Below are 25,729 nucleotides of genomic sequence, written 5' to 3'. Positions count from 1 at the left end.
GTGTTGTTGCCCCGGACAGGTACATCAGCGGCTGCCAGGGTACACGAGGGCACAGATCCACACCCGCTGGAAATTGATCAACCCGGAGAGGAACAGCAGGCGCTTCTCACTGGAGGAGGACAAGGTGTTCATCAAGGTGAGTTACGGATATTTTCAACGTGTTATTGCAGTTTCTCTAATAAGGTGAAGGCTGCTGCTGCTGTACTGCCACTATTGCTGCTGCTGTGCTCGGTGGTGATGGTGCTGCTGTGCTTGGTGGTGATGGTGTTGCTTGTACTACTGTTTGATGATATGACTGCCTCTAATCTGGTAGCAGTGACGAGCCAAATCTGTGGCTTTACCGTGTACCAGCGACGGGCCAAATTTTTGCCATGATATAAACCCCCAAAAATAGATGATGCATAAACTGATCACAAATGCGTTGATATATGGTACTTTTGTGAGCTTCCTTTCTGTTATCCCCCTTATCCCCCTCTCCCCTTCTCACTCACTCCCCCTAACTCCCCTTTTCTCCCTCCCCACCTCAGGGCATTTACTTGTATGGACTAAACTTCGTCAGCATCGCCTGTTTCCTGCCTGGCCGCAGCTACACGCAAGTGAGGGAGAAGTTCAGGCGCTCTGTTCTGCCGTCCCTGACCACACGACGCTACACCAGGTATTTGCGTGTGTGTGTGTGTGTGTGTGTGTGTTTGTATTTCTCTCTGCCTGTAGATTGCTTGCTCTCTTTCCTCATTTTTGTCTCTCTCTCTATCTTGTTGAACTTTCTCTCATTCACTCCTTCCCTTCCCTTACTCACTCACACATGCACTGACTCACTCACTCACCTCTTTTCTCTCTATTTTGTCAAACTTACTTTTATTTACTCCTTCCCTTCCCTTACTCACACTCTCTCATTCACTCACTCACTCACTCACTCCCTCCCTCTATATTTTGTCGAACTTTCTTATATATACATTTTCCCTCCTAGCCTCCCCTTACTCACACACACTTCTTCCCTCTCCCCCCACACAGAAAGGAGGACAAGACTCTTCTGGCACGTGGGGGGGAGTCTAATGGGTACTCCAGTAAGCTGATCTGGCACCTCCCCAAACACCTCCTTGGCGAGAACCGTTGTCGCTTCATCACGCTGCAGCTGTGGCAGTCGCTGACGGGGGAAGACCAGGGCGAGGTGAGGCGGGAATATGTGTCAGGGGTGTGGTGTAGTGTGCGGGGTGTGATGGGATGATACAGTGAGAAGGAGGCAAGGGGTCATTTTTCTCTATCATCTTTTTCTCCACGTCTTCTCTTTCCTAACACAATCTCTCCCCCCACAGGTCAATTCCCCCCCTCTCTTCCCTCTTTCCTAACACAATCTCTCCCCCCACAGGTCAATCCCCCCCCTCTCTTCCCCCTCACGACCACCACTGACGAGGAGGAGATCATAAATATCCGTTCCTTCCTCATGCAAGAGTCGATTCAGGAGTCCATCAAGCTGAAGGATGCGCTGGAGAAGAGCAGAGGAGAGATTGAGATGGTGAGTGAAGGGAAGAGGAGTGGCGTGCTGGGCAAGGGTTGGTGTTAAGATATGATTTTTATTTGTTTATTTATTTTTTTTTTTTTTTACAGTAGAGGAGACAGTGCAAGGGCGTCAAAAAAAGAACACAATAATTAAAAAAAAAGCCGGCTACTTACTGCTCCTGCTGCACTCACTATGCTTCCTTTAACCGTATGATACCCTCGGAAAATCGCAAGGTTTAGTATGAATAGAAATAAAGAGGATGAGAGGGGGAAAGAGAAAGAGGAAATAGGAGAGAGAAGACTTACATTTAGGAGAAAAAAGAGAGAAAAGGAAGAGAAATGAGGACAGGAGAAGAAAGATGAAAGAAAGTTGAAGAAAGGAGAAAGTAGATGAAGGGGAAACAGGAGAGAAGAAGACAGAAAAAGAGAGAAAAGGAAGAGAAATGAGGACAGGAGAAGAAAGATGAAAGAAAGTTGAGGGAAAGAGAAAGTAGATGAAGGGAAAAAAATGGAGAGAAGAAAGATGAAAAAATTGAGGAAAAGAGAAAGTAGATGAAGGGAAAAAATGGGGAGAAAAATTAGGACAGAGAATGCCCACTCGAGAACGAAAATGCATACCACCACTCACACCCTTCCCCTTTTCCTCCCATCCTTCCTCCGTCCCCCCCCAAACAGGAGCCAATACTACAGGAGGTGAAGGATGCCCACGCAGCGATGGAGAAGGAGGCGGCGGCTAAGGTGGCGGAGCGCATGCAGAAGCTTATCACCTTGCGCGGAAACTTTAAGGGCACCACCTACAAGAGCACAGAAACATCCATCATCGACGCACTCTTCGACAAGTTCTTCAACCCCGCGCGCCCCTTTGAGATCGACGTTCCTCCTTCTGGTGGGTCGTGTGGGGGTGTAGGGGTGGGATGTGTTATGTGGATGAGTGCAGGGATTAGTGAGTAAGGCTGGGGTGGTTAGCATAGTGATTGGGAGGGGCTGGTGGTGTGAGTGGGGGTGGAGGTGGTTGAATGTAGGGGGTGCTGGAGTGAGGGTGAGAGCAAGGGGTGGTTAGTGGAGTCAAGAGAGGCTGGTGGTTCAAGTGGTGTGGGTGATGTGGAGTTTGTGGGGGTAGTGGGTGAGTGTGGGTACGACTTTAATATTTTTAGAGTAAGGAAGCAGCTCGGCACAAAATCAAAAACACACAATATAGGCCTACTCGGTGCTGCTCCTGTTATAAAATTAGAATGAGGGGCCAGAAAGAGAGAGTGAGGGGAGGGGATGAATATAAGAGTGGTTAGGGAATGTCATTGAGAGGGGTTAGTGGTTAGAGAAGTGTGGGTAGAGGTGGAGAAGGAGGGTTAGTGAGTGGATAGGGGCGGGTAGTGAGATGCAGTCCTGTTTTTCCACTTTTCTATGCATATTTTTTTCCTGTTCTTGTTTGTGTAAAGTGGAATGACATGGATAGTGATGTCTGGTATTTGTCTATTTATACTTTCTTCTTGATGTTCTTTAAGTTCTTGTTCTCTTAGTTCTTCCTTTTCTTCTTTCCCACTTCTCTTATGTATATTTTCCTCCTGTTCTTGTTTGCATAGATGTGAAATGACATGGATATTGATGTTTGGTATTTGTCTATTTATACTTTCTTTTTGATGTTCTTTAAGTTCTTGTTCTCTTAGTTCTTCCTATTCTTCTTTTTCATCTTCATCATTTTCTTCTTTTCCACTTCTCTTATGTATATTTTCTTCCTGTTGGTGGATAGTGATGTTTGTATTTGTCTATTTATACTTTCTTCTTGATGTTATTGAAGTTCCTGTTCTTGTAGTTCCTCTTTTTCTGTTTCATCTTCATCATTTTCTTCTTCGCTGTCAGGTAACGTCAACACCTCAAATTACCTGTTGTTGGGAAAGTTTCTGGAGGGCTCAGTTAATCAGTCAGTCAGTCAGTCAACCACAGTCATCACCACTAACACATCACCACTAGCACACCATCACCACTAACACTTATCACCATTGCAGTCTTGAGTTTCTGGAAGGCTCAGTTAATCAGTCTATCAGTCAATCAATCAGTCAGTCACAGTCATCTCACCACTAACACTTCTCACCATTGCAGTCTTGAGTTTCTGGAAGGCTCAGTTAATCAGTCAATCAGTCAGTTAACCAGTCACCACTAACACCTCTCATCACCACTAACACCTCTCATCACCACTAACACCTCTCATCACCACCCACAGATAAAGTATTGAAGAGCCTCAAAGTCCTTGCTGAGATGATGATGTTTAAACCACGACCCACCAGAGAAGAGGAAGAGGAGAAGGAGGAGGAGGAAGAGGAAAACGAGGAAGGCAAGAGAGAAAAGAGGGAAAGAGGGAAGAGGAAAAAGAGAAAGTGGGAGGAGTTGGAGGAGGAGGAGGAAGAGATAGAGGAAAAGGAAGAGCGGAAGAAACAAACCATCTTGAATGAGCTTGATGAATACTTGTGCGAGGAATTTATGGAGATGTGGAAGGAGGAGGAACAGAAGAGGAAGAGGATGAGAGCAAAAGAACAAGGTCAGTAGTAGTAGTAGTAGTAGTAATAATCTTTTCCACTGTTTTTTAAGGAAGTCAAGTACATAATAAAATAAAGAATGGGAAAATGATAATAATAGTAAAATAAATAAACTGTAAATTAATATATCAAAGAAATTTATATATAACACATTTTACTTACCTATCCTCACCTTGTTGCAAATTAATAAATGACACCAAAATCTCCTTCACTCCCCACAGGTGTTGCGCCGACTAAACGAAACTTTCCAACTTTTTTTCCTCCATCCCCCAGCAGATGAAGGTGATACAAGCACAAGCAGAGGTGTTGATGGTGACGGTGATGATGGTGGTGCTGATGTCATTCCTATCACACCACCTAATCTAACCACCGTGGGGGCCCTGCACTCCTTCCTCATCCACCGCCCCGTCCTCACTGAAATGGCGACAGGCAACTTCATCTTCCAAAGGTTAGGTGTTTTCTGTCCCTTTCTCTTTTGTTTGTGTGTTTCTTTTTCCTCATCTATTCCCATCATTTTCTTCTTTCTTCTGTAATGCCAGTATTTAAATAAGGATGGAAAATAGAAATGTAGGAAGCAAAAAGTAGGTTAAGTATTGTAAGTAATCCAGTGTCTCACGCAGTAACAGTTTCCGGCGATACTTATATTTACTTGCAATACTTAACCTACTTTTTGCTTCCTACATTTCTATTTTCCGTCCTTATTTAAATACTGGCATTACACTTCTTCCTCCTAAATTAAGTCTTCCCTCCTCTTTTTTTTCTTTATCTCAAATCTTGTTCCTTTTTTCTCCTCTCCTCTCCTTTCTTTTTTTTCAACTTCCCTCTTTGTACCTTCTCCTTTCTCTCCTCTTTTCTCATCTCTTCTCTCCTACTTTCACATTCTTTGTTTAACTTTGCATCTCTATTCCTCCCTCTCTCCATCACCTCCACTTCTCTTTCATTCCTTTATCTTCCCTCCCTCCACCCTCCCTCCATTCATTCTCTCGCCCCTTCTCCACCTTACTCCCACCACCTCTTTCCTTCATTCTCCTCCTCATCTTCTCTCCCTCCCTTACCTCTCCCTCCCTTATCTCTCCCTCTCTCTCATGGCCTCACTCTCTCTGCCTCTCCCACAGGTATTCAGTGAAGAAATTATGCAAGATGTCGAGGTGGCAGATCAGGAGAAGGGTCACGCAGGATGGCACAATGCGGAGACAGGCTGAGGTGCGTGTGTGTGTATTTACCTATTTGTAGTATACAGGGCCTGAGCTTAACTTAAGATCGCACAGTCCTGTCTCCCAATCTATATTTGTCCAACTTTTCCTTCGTTTTATGGACACTGCCCGCTTCAAGAATGTCTTTGCTTAGTCCATTCCATGTATCAACGCTCCTGTATGGAAAACTGTACTTGTTCATGTCTTTCAAGCAAGTCCCCTTTCTGTGTGTGTGTGTGTGTGTGTGTGTGTGTGTGTGCTTCCTCTCCTTCTTTCTTACTGCTTAACTCCCTCACAAGTCCAACCATCACTCCAACAGGATTATGATGAGGATGATGACAACGAAGATGGTGAGGATGAAGAGGGGACTAGTGTTATGGCAAGAAACACTCCCTCCATCGCCAAGATCATCCCCCACCCTGCCTCCCCTTCCCCTCCGCCCCCCGTAGCCACCCCCCCGCCAAGCAACAGAGTGCTGAGTGAGGAGAGAAGTGCCAGCAGTGATAGTGAAGGGGAAGGTGCCGTCACTGGTGCCAGAGAGGCGGCTGACAGTGAGGAGATGGGTGATGACAGTGGTGCCAATGTCGCTGATGCCAGTCCCGATGTTCCTGGTGTGGATATGCCGTACAAAATCCATATCACCTCAACGGTTTGTGTTTATTTATTTATTTATTCATTTTTTTTATTTATTTATTTTATTTATTTATTTATTTTTTATTTTTTTATTTATTTTTTTTTTTTTTATGTGTCCATTTGGAGTTTGTTTCTTTTGGACTTTCAGATTTCTTTCCTCCGCTTTTTAAATTTCTTTCCTCCACTTTCATTTTTTTCCTCCATTTTTAGATTCTTTTCCTCCACTTTCAAATTTTTCCTCCACTTTCGTTTTTTCTTCCATTTCCAAATTCTTTCCCTCCCTCTTCTTCCCATTTCCCTTCCCTCCAAATTTCTATAATCCATCTCTCCCTCTCTCCCATACACCACCTCCTGTTTCCTTCTTTTCCATTTCTAGGCAAAGTGCTCCCTGCAGAAGTCAACTAGGATGTCAATTAGGAAGGAAACATGTCAAGTGAAAATCTGTCAAACACCTATACAGAAAAAAATGGTTGTTGTTATATATATACTATTTTCTTTTTTCCATTTCTAAGCCAAGTGCTGTCTTGTCAAACACCTATACAGAAAAAAAATGGTTGCTGTTATTTATATAGTACTATTTTCTTCTTTTCCATTTCTAGGAGCAGAAGGCGAGCAAAAGGAGGAAGGGTTACAAGGCCGTCAAGGAAGAGAATCTCACCACATACACTAAAGGTAAGTTGCCTGATGTATTTTCCATGTATTTTCTCTTCCACGGTTGCAGCACCATGAATACATAGGCCAGTAAATCAGTCAGCCAGCCTACCTTTTATGTATCTCTTCCATAGACTTACTCATCTTTTATGTATCTTGTCATTTCTGCAGTCTGTATTTATGTTTTTTCTCATCCAGTCTCTACGCATCTTTTTTGTATCTCTTTTTCCAGTCTATATTTATCTTTTTCTTATCCACAGTCTATACTTATCTTTTATCTCATCCACAGTCTGTACTCATCTTTTCTGTATCTTTTTTTCCAGTCTATTTATCTTTTTCTTATCCATAGTCTATACTTATCTTTTATCTCATCCACAGTCTGTACTCATCTTTTCTGTATCTTTTTTTCCAGTCTATATTTATCTTTTTCTTATCTACAGTCTATACTTATCTTTTATCTCACCCACAGTCTGTACTAATCTTCTCTGCATCTTCTCTTTTCAACAGTCTATATTTATCTTTTTCTCATCCAGTCTGTATTTATCTTTTTGTATCTTTTCCTCAGTCTCTACTCTTCTGTATCTTCTCCACAGTTTGCATTTATCTGTATTATCACAAGTTTAGTTCACGTTCATGGTACAGAAGCCTTCTCAAATTACCATCAAGGTCATAAAACTACTACTCAGGGAAATGCCCACAGTTACGAAAGCCTTGTCGAATGTGTGTCCTTGGGCTCTGGAATGATTGAGAATGCACCCTGTAGACTTATTTTTTATTCTTTTTTTAGCAAGGAAGGCAGTTCCTGGGAAAAAAAAAAAAAAAAAAAAAAAAAAAAAAAGAGCCCACTAGTCACTGCACCATCTGCAGAAAATCAATGAGAGCAAGAGAGGTCAGTTTTGGAAGGAAAGGTGTCTTGATACTCTCGAATAGACAGATAGATCATGTGCACTCTAGTCCCCCTCCCTCTTATATTTCTCACTCAGCTCATATTTTAGTGTCTTCAAAGTGTAGTATCATCCTGCATGGTTCTGGTTGTCCTCTGTTCTGTCCACCTCTACCTCTACCTCTTCCTACTTCTCATTGCTTTCACTCTCATTTTCAGGTGTTTGGGGCTTTTGAACGGGCAGCTTATAGGGGTCGCACTCCTCCCTCTCTACCTGATTCGTCTCTTGTAATAATTTAATGGAAGTGTATATTCATGCCTGTGGTCTAGTGTTGCAGCCCAGCCTTACCCCACCTCCTCATCTTGCAGCGAAATGGCCGAAGGTTTGGTGGAAGGGAGGAGCATCAGACAAGGGCAGCCACACACAACCAGCAACCAACACTACCACTACCACCACCAGCATCACCACCACCTCTACCACCCCGCCACATGACCTTGCAGTTGCGGCGCCAAGACCAAACACCCCAACCTCTACCACCAGTATCACCGCCACCCCCACCACCTCTACCCACACCACAATCACCACCATCGCCGCTACCCTCACCGCCTCTACCAGACCCATCACCAGCACTCCCACCGAGCAGGACAAAGCACCAGCAGAAGCCTCAACATCAGCAGAAGCCTCAACATCAGCAGAAGCCTCAACATCAGCAGAAGCCTCAACATCAGCAGAAGCCTCAACATCAGCAAAAGCCTCAACATCAGCAGAAGCCTCAACATCAGCAGAAGCCTCAACATCAGCAGAAGCCTCAACATCAGCAGAAGCCTCAACATCAACATGGTAACTGTCTCCTCCTGTACCCCAAAGGAAAGGAGGGAAGGGTAGTCGGGTTCATAGTTGCAGAATAGGAGAGTGTAGCCATTCATCAGAGGTGCCATGTTGCTGCCAAAAAAGCTACGTGAAATTGAAAGTGATGTTGATACAGTAGTGTTTCTTTGTGCTCTAGGTATTGTCAGGATTTCGAAGACATACATAGAGCACACAAAAAAACATTTATCATTATCAATTTGAGTTTTATGTAGCTCTGTAGGTAGCAGCTTGGCACCTGTGATGAAGTGGCTATACTCTGCTATTCTATGACTCTGGTTGTGTTCTAAGTTTGGGTATTTTTTAATCTGTCTATTCACCCTTTCAGTCAGTACTCATCAGGATCGAAACTAAAGCCCAAAAGTAAACTGTTGTCTAAATCAAAGGAGTTTTGGTAATAGTTCATTAAACCTCAATTCAATTTTCCACAGTAATTAGACTTTCCACAAGGGTGAAGACTTTCCCACTTGCCGAATTTCTTTTCATAAACTCCTCATTATTTTTATATCTCATTTGGTCTTCTCAACACATCCCACTTATGCAAATACTGGTATTCCACATTATTAACCCCTTCACTCCGGCGATGTCGGTGTCCAACGGCGTCACCGTATGGAAAGGGTTAGTCCTCTTCTAAACCTCTTGGAGGAGATAGAGAGGAGAGGAGAGGAGGAGAGAGGAGAAAGAAGTTGAAGAGGATTTTCTTCTTCCATTCCACGGCGTGGGCCACAGATGGAAAGGGGTTAAACTGTTTAAAGATTGGAAAGAACTTGGTCCCCCCCCCCCCCCACACACACACACTTACTGAGGGTCTTAATCTGACACTTTTGCTATTCGCACAACCACACTGACTAATGGGAGGTTCTTGTATAGTTTTGTTTGGGATTCATTAGGATGGTCGAATTAAAAAGGTGCTTTAATAATACCTTAATATTTATTTTTTGCATTAGTACATAAATTTTTTCTCCTCCAGCACTTTTTCAGGTGATGGCCTAGAGGAGAGCACAGAGCAGAAGGCAGAGAAAGATAAGGCAGACAAGCTGTTGCTACACAGAATGTTGTCTCTCTTTGCCTGGCCGAGCCTTTTGACAATTTTAAAGTGAGTGTGCGTGTGTGTGTTCCTCAGTGTGTGTTTATATTTGAGGTGTGTAATGCCAGAGGGGCTTACATGCTGCACAATGTAATGGTCCGTACACCCCTCTTGCACTTCATACCTCGTTTGTCCTTGTGTATCTGTTGTCATAAAACATCCATTTCACCCGTTTCTTTGAGAGTATGCATGTTTTACCGTTCCATCCTGTCTCTGTACATGTTATAATTATTTGTATTGTCTGTTTCTGTACCTCAATCCTTCTCTCCCAGTCTTTCATGCTTCTCCAGGCAGTGTACTTACTCTCACTCTTCACCACATCTCTTGCCAACCCCCGAGGCCTCTTAACCCCCACACCTTGCTCATTCAGCCTCCCACTTCCCTCACATCCCAATCCCCCATAATTTCACCTCTCACTCGCCCCAAACAAACATCCTCTGTACCACTCACACCTTTCACCTCTCCCACACAGACCAATGCAATGGCAAGTTCAGGCGGTGAATAAGAAGCCGGCAGCTCGTGTAAAGAGAATCAGACCATTGAACGAGGCACAGGCCATGGACGGGGAGACTTCGAGAAATCCCAAGTGGAAAGCAAGAAGGGCCCATAAATGGCCAAACCTGGATTCAGAGGTAAGAGAGAGGAGTGTGTGTGTGTGTGTGTGTGTGTTTACCTAGTTGTGACATAGGGGAAAAGAGCTACACTCACGCTGTCCCATCTCCACATCCGCTCTTGTCCAACTTTTCCTTAAAATCATGAATGTTTCTTGCATAAACCACCTCCTCCTCCAGCCTATTCCATAGCTCAATGCTTCTGTTTGGAAAGCTAAACTTTTTCACATCTCGCCTACACGTGGTCACCCTCAACTTCTTTCCATGTCCTCTCGTTTCTCTCTCGTTCCACACACACAGGTCCTCTCTGTCCAAATGCTCCACTCTGTTTGCCACCCTGTACACTGCTATCAGGTCTCCTCTTTCTCTTCTTCTCTCCAGGGTTGTGAGCCCCATGCTATTGAGTCTCCTCATAAGTCCGATCTCTAAGTTCCGGTACCATCTTAGTTGCCACTCTCTGCACTCTTTCCAGCTTTCTTATGTTCTTCTTTTCGTGAGGAGACCAGAACACTGCTGCATACTCCAACCTTGGCCTTATCATTATAACTATTATTTTCTTCATCTCCTCGTCCAAATACACAAATGCCGTCCTTATGTTCCTCAGCAAATTCATAGTTGTCCTGTTATCCTGATGATGTGTTTGTCCGGTGACATGTTCTCTGAGACAATCACTCCCAAATCTTTTTCTGTGTGTGTGTGCAAAGAAAACTATTCCTCTACCATCTCTGTCATCCCAATAACCACCACCTCCTCCACCTCCCCACACCCACAGGGCCTGACCAAGAAAGTGGAGGAGCTGCAGAAGAATAAGATTGAGACCTTGACCAAGATGAAGGATTTGCAGATGCAGTGGAGGGCCAGCAGGAAGAAAGACAAGAATGCACCGCCCCCTCAGGAGTATGTGTGACTTTGTACACATGCATATATACCTGTTAAGAAGACCACTATAGACCTGTCTCTACGTCTTAGTCACAGTTTTTTCCCTCTCTCTGTTTGTCCCTTTTGAATTATATATAACCATACACAGTGGAGTTATGACACGATAGGTATGTTCGTTGTGTGTGTGTATCAATGGCACTTTTTAACACGCAGGAAGAGAGTGAGGAAGAGGAAACAAACAGAAGATCCAGAGCAAGACACGACACAGCCCCCAGAGAAACGGATGCAGCCTACACCACCACCACAGGACACAGACGACAGGGTGGAGGAGGAAGAGCAAGACGCAACACAGCCTCAAAGTCCAGATAAAGAGGAGATGCAGCCCACACCACCACAGGACATAGAAGGCGGGGTGAAGGAGGAAGAGGCTGAGGCAGGCTCTCCGTCTGCGATGCCCAACATAAGGAAACTCACAATAGACATTGCCAGGAATGCACGGAGGATGAGGACTCTTTCTCGCTCCTTAAGGATGAAAAAGGTAAGTCAGCGCCTCTCTGCCACCCTTCCTGCTGTGTTGCCTCCTCTGGGTGTTGCAGCAGGGGATTGGGGGAGGGGCATTGCTGACCCTCCAGAAGCTTTGTCTTGTAAGGTTTCTTCATCAAATTGTTTGCACCATACTGACCTGTGTAAGAGTCAGGTCATTTGAGTCAACCCATTCCAAGGCTATAATGTGTTCAGATGAGTATATAGGAACTCATGGAAAAATATTCTCCATTTTAAAATCATTCCCTTAAAAATATTGCTGGAAATTTTGACTTTGACAAACATATGCTGCCAACCCTCACTTGCTCCCTCCCTCTCTCCTACCATACCTGAACATGGCAAGGCCTGGCCAAACACTCATTGCCACTTACTCTCTCCCTGTCCGCAGGTGTGGGAGGGGCGGCAGCAAGGCATTTACTCACACCGCAAGCCCAAGACACGCAAGGTTGCGGAATACAAGCCAAGAGGATCACGCACGAGGGGGATAATCCCACCTGACAGCCCCCCACCTCCCTTCCTCCCCTGATTCTCCTGTGTCCTCCCTGACTCTGCTCCTGCTGTCCATCCTCCTGACCTGCCTTCCTGCTCCACTTTCCGCAACTCTTCATCACTTACAGCGTTGTCATGAATGCATACCGGATCTGGTGCCCAGCTTACTATCGTGGCAAACGCTGTAACTGTTGGAAAATTGTAATGTGGAAAGGCCTGCGTTAACTGTGGTCTAGGCCCTAAATCCTAAGCAACATGTGACCAAGGAGAGGAGGCACTGATCAACAGGACCCACTCAAGCTACGAGAGAAATGAAGGTGTTGGGTGGCAGGGAGCAGGAGAATGTGACAAGGATTAAACTTGACCTGGGGGAGGGGGGGGTCTCTCTCTCTCTCTCAACTCACAGGACCCCACAGGATGTCCCCCCACAGTATGTTGACAAGCCCCACAGACACATAAAAGATCTCGCTCACACACTCACTCTCTGTATTCCTTACTTCTTCCTTCTAAACTTCCTCTCCTTTTTCCTTCATAACCTTCCTCAGTTTTTCGTTTCTCCTCCTGACCCTCTTCTCTCGCCTCCATTCTCTTAATCTGTTACTGTCCTTCCCCTGACTGGACCTACTTGCTCAGGTGCAGCTCTTGGCCGTGTCAAGTGTCCAGACTCAGTCTTCCGGCAGCCTCCCTTGGGTGTTGGTGGGGAGTGGCTTGTGGTGTTGACAGAGGTGCTGCTCAGGACCAGGGATGGTGATCTGTGAAACTCATCACACTTAGTCGTACTGTACATTTATTTTAATGTCTGAGAAGGCAAGACTTTTTATGAGGTGAAGATATGTAAGGGCCACAATACATTTTATAATCCAATGATGTCAACAAGTTTTATTAATCTTGTGTAACAGATGAGCTAAGTAGAGAAATATGAACATTTTCTGATCCTAGGCTAATGTGCTGGGCTACAGAGTTGTTAGATGCCCCACCCACCAACAGGCAACCAGCAGCATCCTTACTTTCTCAGCTAAGAGCCAGGGATCGACCTCAAGTGAATGGACTATAGTACTCATCACAAAGTTATTCTGGAAAATTGATCCAAGGCATAATAATGGACTATTATCAAAATAAAAGTTGAGAAATATTCTATATTTTGATGACTTCATTCAAAGTACCTGAGGATTTTGGTGAAGAACATTTTTAGCAAGTATAGGCAAGAGACCAGACCACTGAATTCACAAAGTTAGACATAGTTACGACAGAGTGCATGACTGTAATATCTGGTTGAGGAAAGGTAAGATGGAGGAAGTGATTAAATTCAAATTCTTTTGGAGTATGTGCATATGGGACCATGGAGGGAGAGAGAAATGAGCAGTGACTAACAAGGCTCCTGGTTACCTGAGAGTCCACCTGGCAAGCTGATATGCAGGTGAGAAGTCTTCATGCAGCATCCCAGGAAAGATCTTCACTGCACAGCACATCACAACCTGCCAACAAACAAGCTTTACAACACTAGAAACTTAACCCGGTAGCAGCAGGGATCATGTTTCTTAATGGTCCCTCTAAGCAAAAAAAATGAGAAATCATCACTCACACAAACCATTTCATAATATATATCGAAGCATTTGTGATCAGTTTATGTATCATCTATTTTGGGGGGGGTCAAATTGTGGCACAAATTTGGCCCGTCGCTGCTACACGGTAAAGCCACAAATTTGGCCTGTCACTGCTACCGGGTTAAAGAGTAAATCAAATCAACAAGTATACAATGGAAGTCAAAATACAAGTTGTGAGTCATAACTTGATAAACTGAGTCGGTAACTGCCACACACATAGAGAACTAATCCCGACACGACGAGGGCTGCACAGCTAGTACTTAAAGTGAGACTGGGTAGCAAGAAGAAAATCAATTAAGTGTTGGAATGGAACATGGTCAACACTCACCTGATTATATAGAAGTAGTTGAGGTACATTTACACCTGGCGAGGGAAAGTGTTCATCCGCTGTGAGGGTTTGGGACTTGCTAAACCATGGGACTTGAGGCTCAGAAGTGGGTGAGTTGAGCCTCGGAGGAGTGTGTGAGCAGGTAAACCAAACATTAAGATGATGCAATGAGCCAAATTTGAACTCTTCTTCCCTTGTCTCAATCTTCTCCTCCCTCACTCCTCTTCTTCCCAGTAACGAAGTCCTTCCCTCACTACTCCTCTTCCTCCTCCTCTCTTCAATAACCAAATACCTCCTCTGGCCTCTGCTCCTCCTCCTCCTCTTCCCAATAGCCAAGTACCTCCCTCACTCCTCTTCTTCCTTCTCTCTTCAATAACCAAATACCTCCTCTGGCCTCTGCTCCTCCTCCTCTCTCCCCAATAGCCAAGTACCTCCCTCACTCCTCTTCCTCCTTCTCTCTTCAATAACCAAATACCTCCTCCTCCTCTCCCCAGTAACCAAGTACGTCCCTCACTCCTCCTCCTCCTCCTTTCTTCAATAACCAAATACCTCCTCCTCCTCTCCTCAGTAACCAGGTACCTCCCTCACTCCTCTTCCTCCTCCTCCTCCTCCTCCCAGTAAGCAAGTAACCAAGCGTGTCAAGGTGCCTCAAGTTGTTTTCCTTTCTTAACACACGTACAACATCAATGATAGGGAGCAAATAAGTGACGATTAAACAATGTATTAATGTAAGATATTCCCAAAGGCTTGTACATCAGCTCTGTCTTAGCCTTGAAACATACAAAGGACATCAAAACTCTCTCTCTCTCTCCCTCTTTCTCTCTCTCTGAAGCAATACTAACTCCCTGACAGCTGATACAAAGACCCACAGAAGCGTAATAATTAAAAATATACATAATTCCAGCAATAATGCAACCCCATGGCACTATACTGTCCATCTGCTTGCATGTATGTATGATGTATGTATATGTATGCATGTATTATGAATGTGTGTATGTATCTATGTCTTTAAATTTGTAGAATTGATAACAGGTGGCTTATTATCATTATATTTTACAGAGGATTAAATTGAGCAGTTATTACGGATGATTAAGAAACTTGGATACATTGATACCAAAGCTCATTCAACCTTGACCAGAAGAAGAGAGAAGCTTTTGTGTGAGTGTGGAGTGTGGAGTGGGTTGGCAATACTGGTGACATAGAAAATGGAGTTCACCTGTTGCTTAAGTAGATAAGGAGTGGATGAGTACATGTAGCAAAAAGGAGACAAAGAAAAGAAAAAAGGAGGCAAAAGGAAAGGAAAGCAAGGAAAAGAAAGGAAAGGACAACAATAATACAGAAAGGAGGAAGCAAAAGGAAATGAAGGGAAAAGAAACAGAACCAAAGGAAAGGAAAGCAAAAGGAAAAGGGTAACGAACAAAGAAACACTAGACTTCAGAAAGACTTGACCTGAGAACAGACAAACTAAAACAAGAACTCCATAGACAGCACAGCACTGGCATGAACAAGGCCTGGCTGACATCACACACACACACACACACTCAGTCACACACACACACACACACTCACACAAACTCACACACACACACACACTCACACACACAAACACCCACACCCACTCCTATTCACTGCCCTCCTCCTTCTCTTCCTCCTCCTCCTCCTCCTTCCTCCTCTTCCTCATGAATCGTCCCGGAGGTGCAGGTCCTTGGCCACCACATACGCGGCCACGTGCATCATGGCCGGCCTGTTGCGCTGGAAGACGGTGATGGCCCTCTCCCGCATGGCCTCCCACTCATACAGGTCCCTTGGGGGTGGAGGAAAAGGGGGCAGGGGCTTAAACTTCAGGGGTTCCTCTTTAACTAAACTTGTCCCTCCCTTAAACCCTTGACTGTGGATTTCCTACAAGAAGACATCACCAAGCTATAGGAATGGATTAAAAAGTGGCTGCAAGAGTTCAGTGAAGAAAAATGTAAAGTCCTGCACCTTGGGAGGGGATATCCAGCACACCAATACCACATGGGAAACACTCCACTATCCACCACAGAGGCAGAGAAAGACCTGGGAGTGTATGTTACCAGGCTACCAGTGAAAGCCAAATCCGTGCCAATCGCAGTGAACGGGTTAACCTTCTATTCCATTCTCTATCTCAACACTGGCCCAAACTAACTTTTCCTGAACTCTTTGAGGGGGAAGGTATATCAATCAATCAATCAATTTTTTTACCTGTATATGGACCTGGTAAACGTTTTTACTTATCCCACACTCCCTTCTTTCCTCCCTTATGCCTTTCTACCAATCAATCAATTCTTCAACTTCCCTTTATCAATCAATCAATCAATCAGTCAGTCTTTACCTGTATATGCACCTAACAAACTGGTCACCTTCCTTCAAATAATTCATCAATCAAGCAATTCATTCCTTGCCCTCCACCTGACAGCCTTCTTACCCCACACTCCCTCCTTCCCTCCTTAACCCCAATCACTTCCTCAACCACTCACTCACTCCATCCACTCCTTCCTCACCTGTATGGGCCTAATGAACTTCCTACCTTACCCCACACTCCCTCCTTCCCTCCATACCCTAATCAAACCCCTCCACCACTCACTCCATCCATTCCTTCCTCACCTGTATATGGGCCTAACGAACTTCCTATACCTTACCCCACACTCACTCCTTCCCTCCTTACACTAGTCACTCCCTCCACCCACTCCTTCCTCACCTGTATATGGGTCTGACGAACTTCATGCGACCCTGCTCTGTCACAAAGTCCAGGGCGGGACCCACGGACTCCTCCCACCTCGCCTTGAGTCCAAGTCGTAGCCATCGGAAGCGTATCTCTGCATTGAGCCTCTTGGTCATGCCGTACACCTCCTCCATCATGCACACCTTCTCCGGGGACAGGGGCGCCTTCTCCTCCTCCAGCAGCTCCGCCAGCCACACACGCACCTGTTTGGGGGTGTGGAAGGATGTGTTAGGGTGCTACTGGGCCTGAGAGCAAAAGAGGAGGAGGAAGGAGAGGGTGAGGAAGAGTAAGCAAGGGGAGGGAAAATGAGGAAATAGAAAAGGTGATAAAGAGGAGGAAAACAGAAAGAGGATAAGAAGGAAGAGGAGGAGGATAGAGGAGAGGGTGTGGAAGGGCAAGCAGTGGATCAAAGACAAGGGAAGGAGGAGGAGAAAGAGAGAAGAAACTGGATGGTGATGGGAGGAGGAAGAGGAAGAGAGAGGAAATGAAGAGGATGAGAAAAAGAGAAAGGGGGATAAGGGAGAAAAAAAGAGAAAGGGAAAAGGAAGAGGAAAATGGGAAATCACAAATCTAGAAACAGAGACAAAAGAGAAAGGAGATGAGGAGGACAAAGAGGAGGAGGAGGAAAGGAAAGCAAAGAACTATAGAGACAAACAAAAGAAAAAGAAGAACGAAAAGGTCACTCAACTAACCTGTGAGGGGCTGAGGGCATCCAGGTCAGACTTATTGAAGGGGCAGGGAGTGCTGACGGGGTCCCACTCCACCCAGCGACGGGCCAGCTCAGCGCACGGCACGGCCAGGGACTCGTCAAACCTGCAGGGAAGGGACAGTGATGGGGTGATGGGCAGTGATGGGGAGGTAGGGAAGGGAAGGATATGTGAAGGGGCAGAATGGAATTGGCGCAGCAAAAGTTAGTGTGTGTGATAGGGGTGAGAAGTGGGGTGATGGGAGATGGGGAAGGGATGGGGTGATGGAAAATGGGGTGATGGGGTGATATGGGGGTAGGGACAGCAGAACCCATCATCCATACTAACTTAACATCCTCCCTCCTGCTTCTCCTCCTCCTCTTCCCCTTTCTCTTTTATCTTTGTCCCTATTTCTTTGTTTTTCCCTTTCTCCTTCTCCTCTTCCCCTTTCTCTTTTATCTCGGTCTCTAGTCTTGTGTTTCCTCCACCTCCTCCTCCTCCTCTTCCTCTCATTCCTCTTTTACCTCTGTCTCTAGCCTTGTGAAAAAGAAAGGGGACAGAAAGAAGAGGAAATGAAAAATGAAAGATGAAAGAACAACAACAAAAAAAGCTTACTCACTTGGGTTTGACGATCGGCATGCCCGGAGTGGTCCACCAAGCCTGCCAGTCCACCTTGGCCAGCACCTCCTCCTGGTCCTTGAAGTACTCCTTGAGGTAGTCCACAAACTGGCCCGACACAAGGGAGCGGAACTTGAATTTCTCCAGGTAGGACTTGAGGAACGGTTCGAACTTGGCTGTGAAGGAAGAGGAAGAGGAGGAGGATAAGAGGAGATGGTGGAGTGAAAAAAGAGCGAAGGAAGAGGAAGAGGTGGAGGAGGAAGAGGATAAGAGGAGATGGTGGAGTGAAAAAAGAGTGAAGGAAGAGGAAGAGGAGGAGGAGGAGGAGGATAAGAGGAGATGGTGGAGTGAAAAAAGAGTGAAGGAAGAGGAAGAGGAGGAGGAGGAGGAGGATAAGAGGAGATGGTGGAGTGAAAAAAGAGTGAAGGAAGAGGAAGAGGAGGAGGAGGATAAGAGGAGATGGTGGAGTGAAAAAAGAAGTGAAGGAAGAGGAAGAGGAGGAGGAGGAAGAGGACGAGGAGGATAAGAGGAGATGGTGGAGTGAAAAAAGAGTGAAGGAAGAGGAAGAGGAGGAGGAGGAAGAGGATAAGAGGAGATGGTGGAGTGAAAAAAGAGTGAAGGAAGAGGAAGAGGAGGAGGAGGAGGATAAGAGGAGATGGTGGAGTGAAGAAAGAAGTGAAGGAAGAGGAAGAGGAAGAAGAGGAGAAGAGGTGATGGTGGAGTGAAATAAGAGTGAAGGAAGAGGAAGAGGAGGAGGATAAGAGGAGATGGTGGAGTGAAAAAAGAGTGAAGGAAGAGGAAGAGGAAGAAGAGGAGAAGAGGAGATGGTGGAGTGAAAAAAGAGTGAAGGAAGAGGAAGAGGAGGAGGATAAGAGGAGATGGTGGAGTGAAAAAAGAGTGAAGGAAGAGGAAGAGGAGGAGGATAAGAGGAGATGGTGGAGTGAAAAAAGAGTGAAGGAAGAGGAAGAGGAGGAGGATAAGAGGAGATGGTGGAGTGAAAAAAGAGTGAAGGAAGAGGAAGAGGATAAGAGGAGATGGTGGAGTGAAAAAAGAGTGAAGGAAGAGGAAGAGGAGGAGGAGGAGGATAAGAGGAGATGGTGGAGTGAAAAAAGAAGTGAAGGAAGAGGAAGAGGAGGAGGAGGATAAGAGGAGATGGTGGAGTGAAAAAAGAGTGAAGGAAGAGGAAGAGGAGGAGGAGGAGGATAAGAGGAGATGGTGGAGTGAAAAAAGAGTGAAGGAAGAGGAAGAGGAGGAGGAGGAGGATAAGAGGAGATGGTGGAGTGAAAAAAGAGTGAAGGAAGAGGAAGAGGAGGAGGAGGAGGATAAGAGGAGATGGTGGAGTGAAAAAATGAGTGGAGGAAGAGGAAGTGGATAAGAAGTGATGGTTGTGTTAAGAAAGAGGAGGGCAAGAGGAAGAGTTGGATAGGGGCAGGGTTACAAAGGGTGGGATGGCCTCACTTTGTTGCGTAGAAAATCTCATTAAAAGCATATATGAATTTTCTGAGTCAAGACCTACAGTAACCATTTGGGGTTTTGTTAGGTTAGGTTAAGTTTAGGGTATCTTCAAACTCATGATAGCCAGCACTTCATGGTATAAGTCAACAAAGAATAACCTCACTTTGTTGTATAGAAAGTCTCATTAGTAAGGAAGCATATATGAATTTTCTGAATCAAGACCTATACGTAGTAATCATTTGGGGTTTTGTTGGGTTAGGTTAAGTTTAGGGTATCTTCAAACAAATGATAGCCAGCACTTCATGGTATAAGTCAACAAAGAATAACCTCACTTTGCTGTATAGAAAGTCTCATTAGTATGACAGCTTTTATGAATTTTCTGAGACAAGACCTATAGTAACTGTTTGGGTTTTTGTTAGGTTAGGTATGGTTAGGCTTGGTTAGGTTAGGTTAGGTTAGGCTTGGCTTGGTTTGGTTAGGTTAGTTTAGGTTAGGTCATCATCATCAGTGCTTTACCCGGGCCTCCCAGTAGCTCCTCCAGGTGCCAGAGCAGTGTGTGGCCCTTCTCATATGGCACTGTGGAGAAGGCGTCATCAGGGTCAACGCCGTGGAGGTCAGGCACCAGGCGGGTCAGGGGGTCATTGGCGCCCCTCGTGTGGATCTGGGGGAGGGGAAAAAAATAAAATAAAATAAATAAATAAATAAAAAATCGAAGAGCCAAGGAAATAAGAAAACACACACTCGCACATAAAAATAAATCAGAGAGCCACAGAAGCAACAACCCCCCCTCCCTCCCCTCCCCCATACCCCCCAAAACTCACCGTGTCCGCCAGGTCCTTCCAGCCGCCCAGTGCCGAGAAATGCCGCGCAGGTTCCCCCCCCTTGAGCCGACCCTCGATCTTGCGCTGCACAAACATGGTGAAGCCCTCGTTGAGCCAGAAGTGTTCCCATTGGCTATTGGTGACCAGGTTGCCCGTCCAGGAGTGGCTGATCTCGTGTATGACAACATCCGCCAAGGAACGGTCGCCTGCCTGAAGGGGAAGAGGAGGAGGAGGGGGATGAGTGGGGGATGGCAAGGAAGGAGAGGAAGAGGGGGGGAAGGGGGATGAATGGGGGATGGCAAGGAGGGAGAGGAAAAGGTGGGGTGTATGTATGTGTGTATGTGTGTGGGTTGGGAGAGGGAGGAGAGGAAGGGTATAGTTGAGGATTTGGATTTAGTGATGGGTGTGTGTGTGTGGGTGGAGGGTGAAGATATGGTTGAGGGTGGGGATGTAGGGATGGGGGGCAGGTGTAAGAATGGGTGTGTAAGGGTGTGAATGTGTGTAGTGATGGGGGGTATAAATAATGAAGGGGGGGGAAGTATGGTTGAAGGGGGCTTTAAATATATCGAACCCCATTCAGTCAAAACCAAAAATAAACAAACATGCACATACCACAACATCTCCCCTCCTTCCCTCACCCTCTCTTCCCCTCCCCACAATTCCTCCCCCACCCAGCTCACCAGGAGGGTCGGGGTGACGAAGGTGAGGCAGGGGTTCTCCATTCCGCCATAGGGGAAGCTCGGGGGCAGGATGAGCAAGTCGTATTGGCCCCAGACATACGGTCCGCACACATCCTCTGCGGCCTTGAGCATCGCCTCGGTCTGTAGGTGGAGTGAAGAGGAAGATGAATATAAAGCATGTGTGGAATAACTTTGGAAATTTAAAAGGAAGACTGAATTAGCATTGAGTCAGCCCTAAACTTATTTGAAACTACGATTGTTGCAGTGTCGTTACAAAGGCAATGGTGCGTACCTCTCCACCTCCCTTCCATCCCTTCCAACTTCCTGATCTCCTTCCCATCATTCTCATTCCCTCCCTTCCCATCCCTTTCCACTTCCCTATTTCCTTCCCATCCTTTTCCATTTTCCTACCTCCTTCCCATCCCTTCCCACTTCTCTATCTCCTTCCCAATTCCCTATCTCCATCCCTTCCCTCTCCACTTCCCTATTTCCTTCCCTTCCTTCCCATCCCTTCCCAATTCCCTTCCTTCCCAGCCCTTCCCATTTCCCTATCTCCTTCCCTTCCTCCCCATCCCTTCCCAATTTCCTTTCTCCTTCCCATCCCTTCCCACTTCCTTATCTCCATCCTCTCCTTCCCATCTTCCTCCTTCCCTTCCCTCCTCTCCCTCCTTCCCCTTGCCTCACCTCAGCAAACTCATAGGCAGACTGGTCAACAAACTCCTTCTCAGACCAGACCAGTGAACGTGGCCCGACCTTGCGGCTCTCCAGGTCACCCACGGCCAAGGCAATCAGGTAGGAGGGGATGGGGACAGGCTGCCGGAACCTGTGCCATGGTTAAGAAAGGGTTAAGAAATGCAAAAGAAACTCATGGATGTGATGTTAACCTCTTGACTGCGGATTTCCTACAAGAATTCATCACCCAGCTACAGGAATGGAACAAAAAGTGGCTGCTACAATTCAATGAAGAAAAATGTAAAGTCATGCACCTTGGGAGGGGATATCCAGCATACCAATACCACATGGGAAACACTCCACTATCCACCACAGAGGCAGAGGAAGACCTGGGATTATATGTTACCAGGCTACAAGTGAAGGCCAAATCCGTGCCAATCGCAGTGGACGGGTCAAATATAAAGGATAAATAAGGAGAGATTTAAGAAAGGCAACAGCAACTCGTGGGATACCAATATGAATAATAAGCTAGGTAGGAGAGACCTCATCCCCCACAGTTACCAACATGGGAAAAATTAAATTACATATAGCAAAATAAATCCTAAAAAAAAGGACAGGTACTAAAAGCAACCTCCTTCCCTTCATCTCCCCAGGTTAATTTTAAGAAAGAATAATAATAATAAGAAGAAGAAGAAATAGAACAATAAAGGCAAGCACCAAAACAACAAAAAATTAGAACATACCAAAATAAATGAAAAAAAAAAAAAAATCAACAAAATCAACCCTTTCTCTCCCTCACTTGAAGGTGGTGTGGGTGCTGCAGTCCTCCTTCTCCTTCTGGCCCTCCCGCAAGGCACTCATCAGCACCGTCAGGCTCCGCGGCGCCCTCACCTTGGCACTGTACTTCACCTTCACTGCCGGGGTGTCCTGTGAACAAGTGGAGGGAGGGGGCGGTGATGGTAGAGAAGGAATTATCATTGCAACTATCATTAAAGGTCTCATTTTTCTATAAAGAGGAAGTGTGACTGAAATAGGTTAGGTAAGGTAAGGTTAGGTAAGGCAAGGTAAGGTAAGGTTAGGTAAGGTAAGGTAAGGTTAGGTTAGGTAAGGTAAGGTAAGGTTAGGTTAGGTAAGGCTAGGTAAGGTAAGGTAAGGTAAGGTAAGGTAAGGTAATGTTAGGCTAGGTTAGGTAAGGTAAGGTGAGGTTAGGTTAGGTAAGGTTAGGTAAGGTAAGGTAAGGTAAGGTAAGGTAAGGTTAAGTAAGGTAAGGTTAGGTAAGGTAAGGTTAGGTAAGGTTAGGTAAGGTTAGGTAAGGTAAGGTAAAGTAAGGTTAGGTAAGGTAAAGTAAGGTAAGGTTAGGTTAGGATAGATTAGGTTAGGATAGATTAGGTTAGGTAAGGTAAGGTAAGGTTAGGTTAGGATAGATTAGGTCACAGGGTTGAGGTAACAGTAAGAGGGGAAGGCAAAAAGGTCATAGGAAAAAAGAAAAAAATTGACATTCTTTTTCCTGTCTTTCCCACATATGCTAACCTACCCAACCTAAACAAAAAAATTAAAAAAATTTTAATGAGATGCTTACTACTTTACAAAAAAACAAATGACATCCTTAATCCTACCTTCTCTCTGTAACCAAAGCAACCCAACCTAACTTAAGTACACCACCTCCCCATCCCACAACACCTTCCCCTTCCCCTCCCCTCCACCCACCTGGCACGGAAGGAGGGAGCGGCAGTGGATGGCCTGGCACTGGGAGAACACATACGGGTGCCTCTTGCCCGCCGTCTGTTCTGGGGAAAGCCACTGGAGGGCCGAGCAGGAGGGGGACGTCTCGTACTCCACCTCCACCTTCCATCTGTTTGTGATTACCTGGTTATTATATCTGCTAATGAAGGAGGTTAGGTTTTTTGTGTGGTTTGTTATTCATGAAATAATGTGGAAAAAACATTACAATTTTGGCTCAGTCCTATAAAAAGTGTAAATATGTAGTTACAAATGATGTGAAAATACATTATATAGGCAAATATGGATAGATAAGAGATACAGACAGATAGATAGATACAGATATAGATAGATAACATAAAAGCAAGCCAGATGGATCTTAAGAGAGCAAAGATTATTGAAGAATGACAATGAAAAGAACAATACATCGTAAAATAACTTACATGTTCTCCCTGGGTGTGGGCGGCAGGGTGATGGTGAGGGGCGCCCCAAAGTTAGGGTGCGCCTCCCCCAGGGTGTATGTGACTGCCTCCCCTGTGGCCACATCCTTCACACCCTTGATGACCAGATCCCTTGTGTCCAGGATCTGTGAGAGGAGGAAAGGGTGAAGGGAATGGGTCAGTGGTGGGGGAGGGATGAAAGAAGGATTTGTGGAATGCAAACAAATGACAAAGGGAATGACTTAACGGAAGAATAGAGAAAGCTAATGGGAAAGATATTTATAGGTAAACACACACACACACACACACACACACACAAACACAAACACACACAAACACACACACACACACATGTACACCCACCAGTTCCTGTGCGTCCTCCACACACTTGACGGTCAGCAGGACGGAGCCAATCACCACCTTGCGGGTGAAGTCCACCTGCCAGTCCAGGTGGAGTTCCTGCACTGCTGCATGGTCTGGGGGGGGGGTCAGGTGTGAGGGCTAATAAAATAATCAAACACAAATTCCTGTTTACTTATGTAACTAGGGGAACACTCATGAAAGTGTAGCCTACTAATTTTGAGATGCTGACTGCTTATTTCTTGACAAAATATGATGCTGTTTATCATGGAGGTAACATTTTTCTCTGGAAATCACTAAATGATTGACTTTTCAATGCCTTTTGTGGACCCGCCACCGCAGCCACAAAATAGCTCGCAGAGAGGTTCAACTTGGACACCCGTGGGAAATCGAGGGTTTTGGGTGGGGGAGCGTATTTAAACTACTCCAACCAAACTTTACATAACCTCTTAACCAGTGGGGCTGTGCCCCCCCTGGACCCCCCCCCATGTATGACTTATTTCTGCGAGGAGGTATTTCTCACAACACCGGCTGGACCGCTGCCAGACGAGGCTACGCTTTCATGAATATTATCCTGTAACTATTTGTTGTGTAACTGTTGAATATGTATATATGTTACACATATTTCAAGAAATTAATGTCTCAAGAATGAGTGATTTCTGATGGTAAGCAACACGGCAGTGTTACACACGTGTGCACACACTGCACTTCACACGGCACCAGGGTGCGTGTCCCTCACAGTGGGGTGGGTGTACTTCAGGAAATACCAACTTAAGAAATCCGACGTCACCTCCCAAGCCCTCCTAGAAAACATGACATTTCCTATCAGAGGGGCTTTGCCGCCTCCAACCCACCCCTCAACCCCCTGCACAGGAAAGGCTCATAAAGAATGGTGAACGGTCCCAGTATGGGACATCAGAAATACTGTCAAAGGTCATCGTGTGGCGGCGGCTGCAACAGATAAATCCCTTAATGTGTGCAACCAAATCCAGGGAAAAAAGTACAAGTTAGACACAACCAAACTCCACCAAGGTGACGCAGCCCAAGGCGCCGCCACCGCCACACCGGCCGCCGCCGCCGCCGCCGCCACAGCCTCGCCCCCCGTGTGCTCACCTGGCCTGGCGTAGGAGTTGGGGTCCGCGGGGCTCAGGTCCGGCATGGTGAGGTCACGGCGGGTCAGGGCGGGTCAGGGTCAGGGCCAACACGTGCAGGTCAAGCGGCGGTACCTCAGCTGTCAAGGCGGCCGCGAGTCACTGTTGCCAGACCCCGTGACTTGCGTGACACCCCTGCCTGTCACTGGCCTGCCTCATGACTAGGCTAAGCTTGTGATATAGAAAACTGTGATTAAATAATTGCCTATATGCCTATATCTCTCATTAAACTGTGCAATTACGAAATATTAAACTGACTGAATAGGCCTACGTCGTACCTCATCAAAACTGCGTGATTGTGATATATTTAGCTGATTGATTAAGCCTATCTCTCATTAACTGTGTGATTGATATATTATACTGATTGAACATATGCCTGTACTTCTCATTAAGCTGTGTACGTGATAGACTGATAATGATCGATATGTTAATTAAATTGATTGAATATCCTATTATTATGGATTATATGGATGCATATTCTTAAACATTCTGACATATAAGCAAGCAAGCAAATGATCAAGAAGTGACACCCTTTTCTACCTCCTTCTCTTCGTCTTAAGACTTCATATGTTCCCCTCCATGTGTGC

General features: G+C 45.7%; 2 protein-coding genes and 1 long non-coding RNA gene across 5 annotated transcripts in view; 2 read left to right on the top strand and 1 right to left on the bottom strand.

The window, feature by feature from the left end:
• Positions 1-13,002, top strand: part of LOC127000830 (uncharacterized) — a 58,197-nt gene extending 45,195 nt beyond the window's left edge. For 2 of the 3 annotated variants that reach the window (XM_050864896.1, XM_050864895.1), the window contains exons 11-26: positions 20-136; positions 528-655; positions 1,012-1,168; positions 1,367-1,513; positions 2,173-2,383; positions 3,716-4,030; positions 4,302-4,476; positions 5,144-5,231; positions 5,541-5,870; positions 6,454-6,526; positions 7,758-8,229; positions 9,227-9,352; positions 9,816-9,975; positions 10,727-10,851; positions 11,047-11,371; positions 11,765-13,002. In XM_050864896.1, the coding sequence (XP_050720853.1) occupies positions 20-136; positions 528-655; positions 1,012-1,168; positions 1,367-1,513; positions 2,173-2,383; positions 3,716-4,030; positions 4,302-4,476; positions 5,144-5,231; positions 5,541-5,870; positions 6,454-6,526; positions 7,758-8,229; positions 9,227-9,352; positions 9,816-9,975; positions 10,727-10,851; positions 11,047-11,371; positions 11,765-11,902 (3,087 nt within the window). In that variant the 3' untranslated portion in view covers positions 11,903-13,002. The remainder of the gene's footprint in view (positions 1-19; positions 137-527; positions 656-1,011; positions 1,169-1,366; positions 1,514-2,172; positions 2,384-3,715; positions 4,031-4,301; positions 4,477-5,143; positions 5,232-5,540; positions 5,871-6,453; positions 6,527-7,757; positions 8,230-9,226; positions 9,353-9,815; positions 9,976-10,726; positions 10,852-11,046; positions 11,372-11,764) is intronic. The other variant, XM_050864897.1, reaches the window with a different exon arrangement.
• A 250-nt stretch (positions 13,003-13,252) lies between these two features.
• On the top strand, positions 13,253-15,224 carry LOC127000832 (uncharacterized). Its single transcript, XR_007754542.1, has 2 exons — positions 13,253-14,298; positions 14,373-15,224. It is a non-coding gene; the product is annotated as an uncharacterized LOC127000832 (long non-coding RNA).
• LOC127000831 (leukotriene A-4 hydrolase-like) lies at positions 14,503-25,272 on the bottom strand. Its single transcript, XM_050864898.1, has 13 exons — positions 25,105-25,272; positions 23,995-24,107; positions 23,635-23,777; positions 23,180-23,324; positions 22,272-22,399; positions 21,485-21,623; positions 20,801-20,941; positions 20,121-20,330; positions 19,816-19,960; positions 17,846-18,020; positions 17,233-17,353; positions 16,517-16,743; positions 14,503-15,601 (listed from the first exon to the last, which is right to left on the bottom strand). The coding sequence occupies exons 1-13, from the start codon at positions 25,148-25,150 to the stop codon at positions 15,475-15,477; spliced, it is 1,860 nt and encodes a 619-aa protein (XP_050720855.1). The 5' UTR covers positions 25,151-25,272; the 3' UTR covers positions 14,503-15,474.
• Between the last annotated feature and the right edge of the window lie 457 nt (positions 25,273-25,729).

This window comes from Eriocheir sinensis, chromosome 19 (assembly GCF_024679095.1).
Source record: "Eriocheir sinensis breed Jianghai 21 chromosome 19, ASM2467909v1, whole genome shotgun sequence".
Taxonomy (NCBI): domain Eukaryota; kingdom Metazoa; phylum Arthropoda; class Malacostraca; order Decapoda; family Varunidae; genus Eriocheir; species Eriocheir sinensis.
The sequence above is the reverse complement of the archived record's forward strand: the minus strand, read 5'-3'. Positions and strand labels throughout refer to the sequence as shown.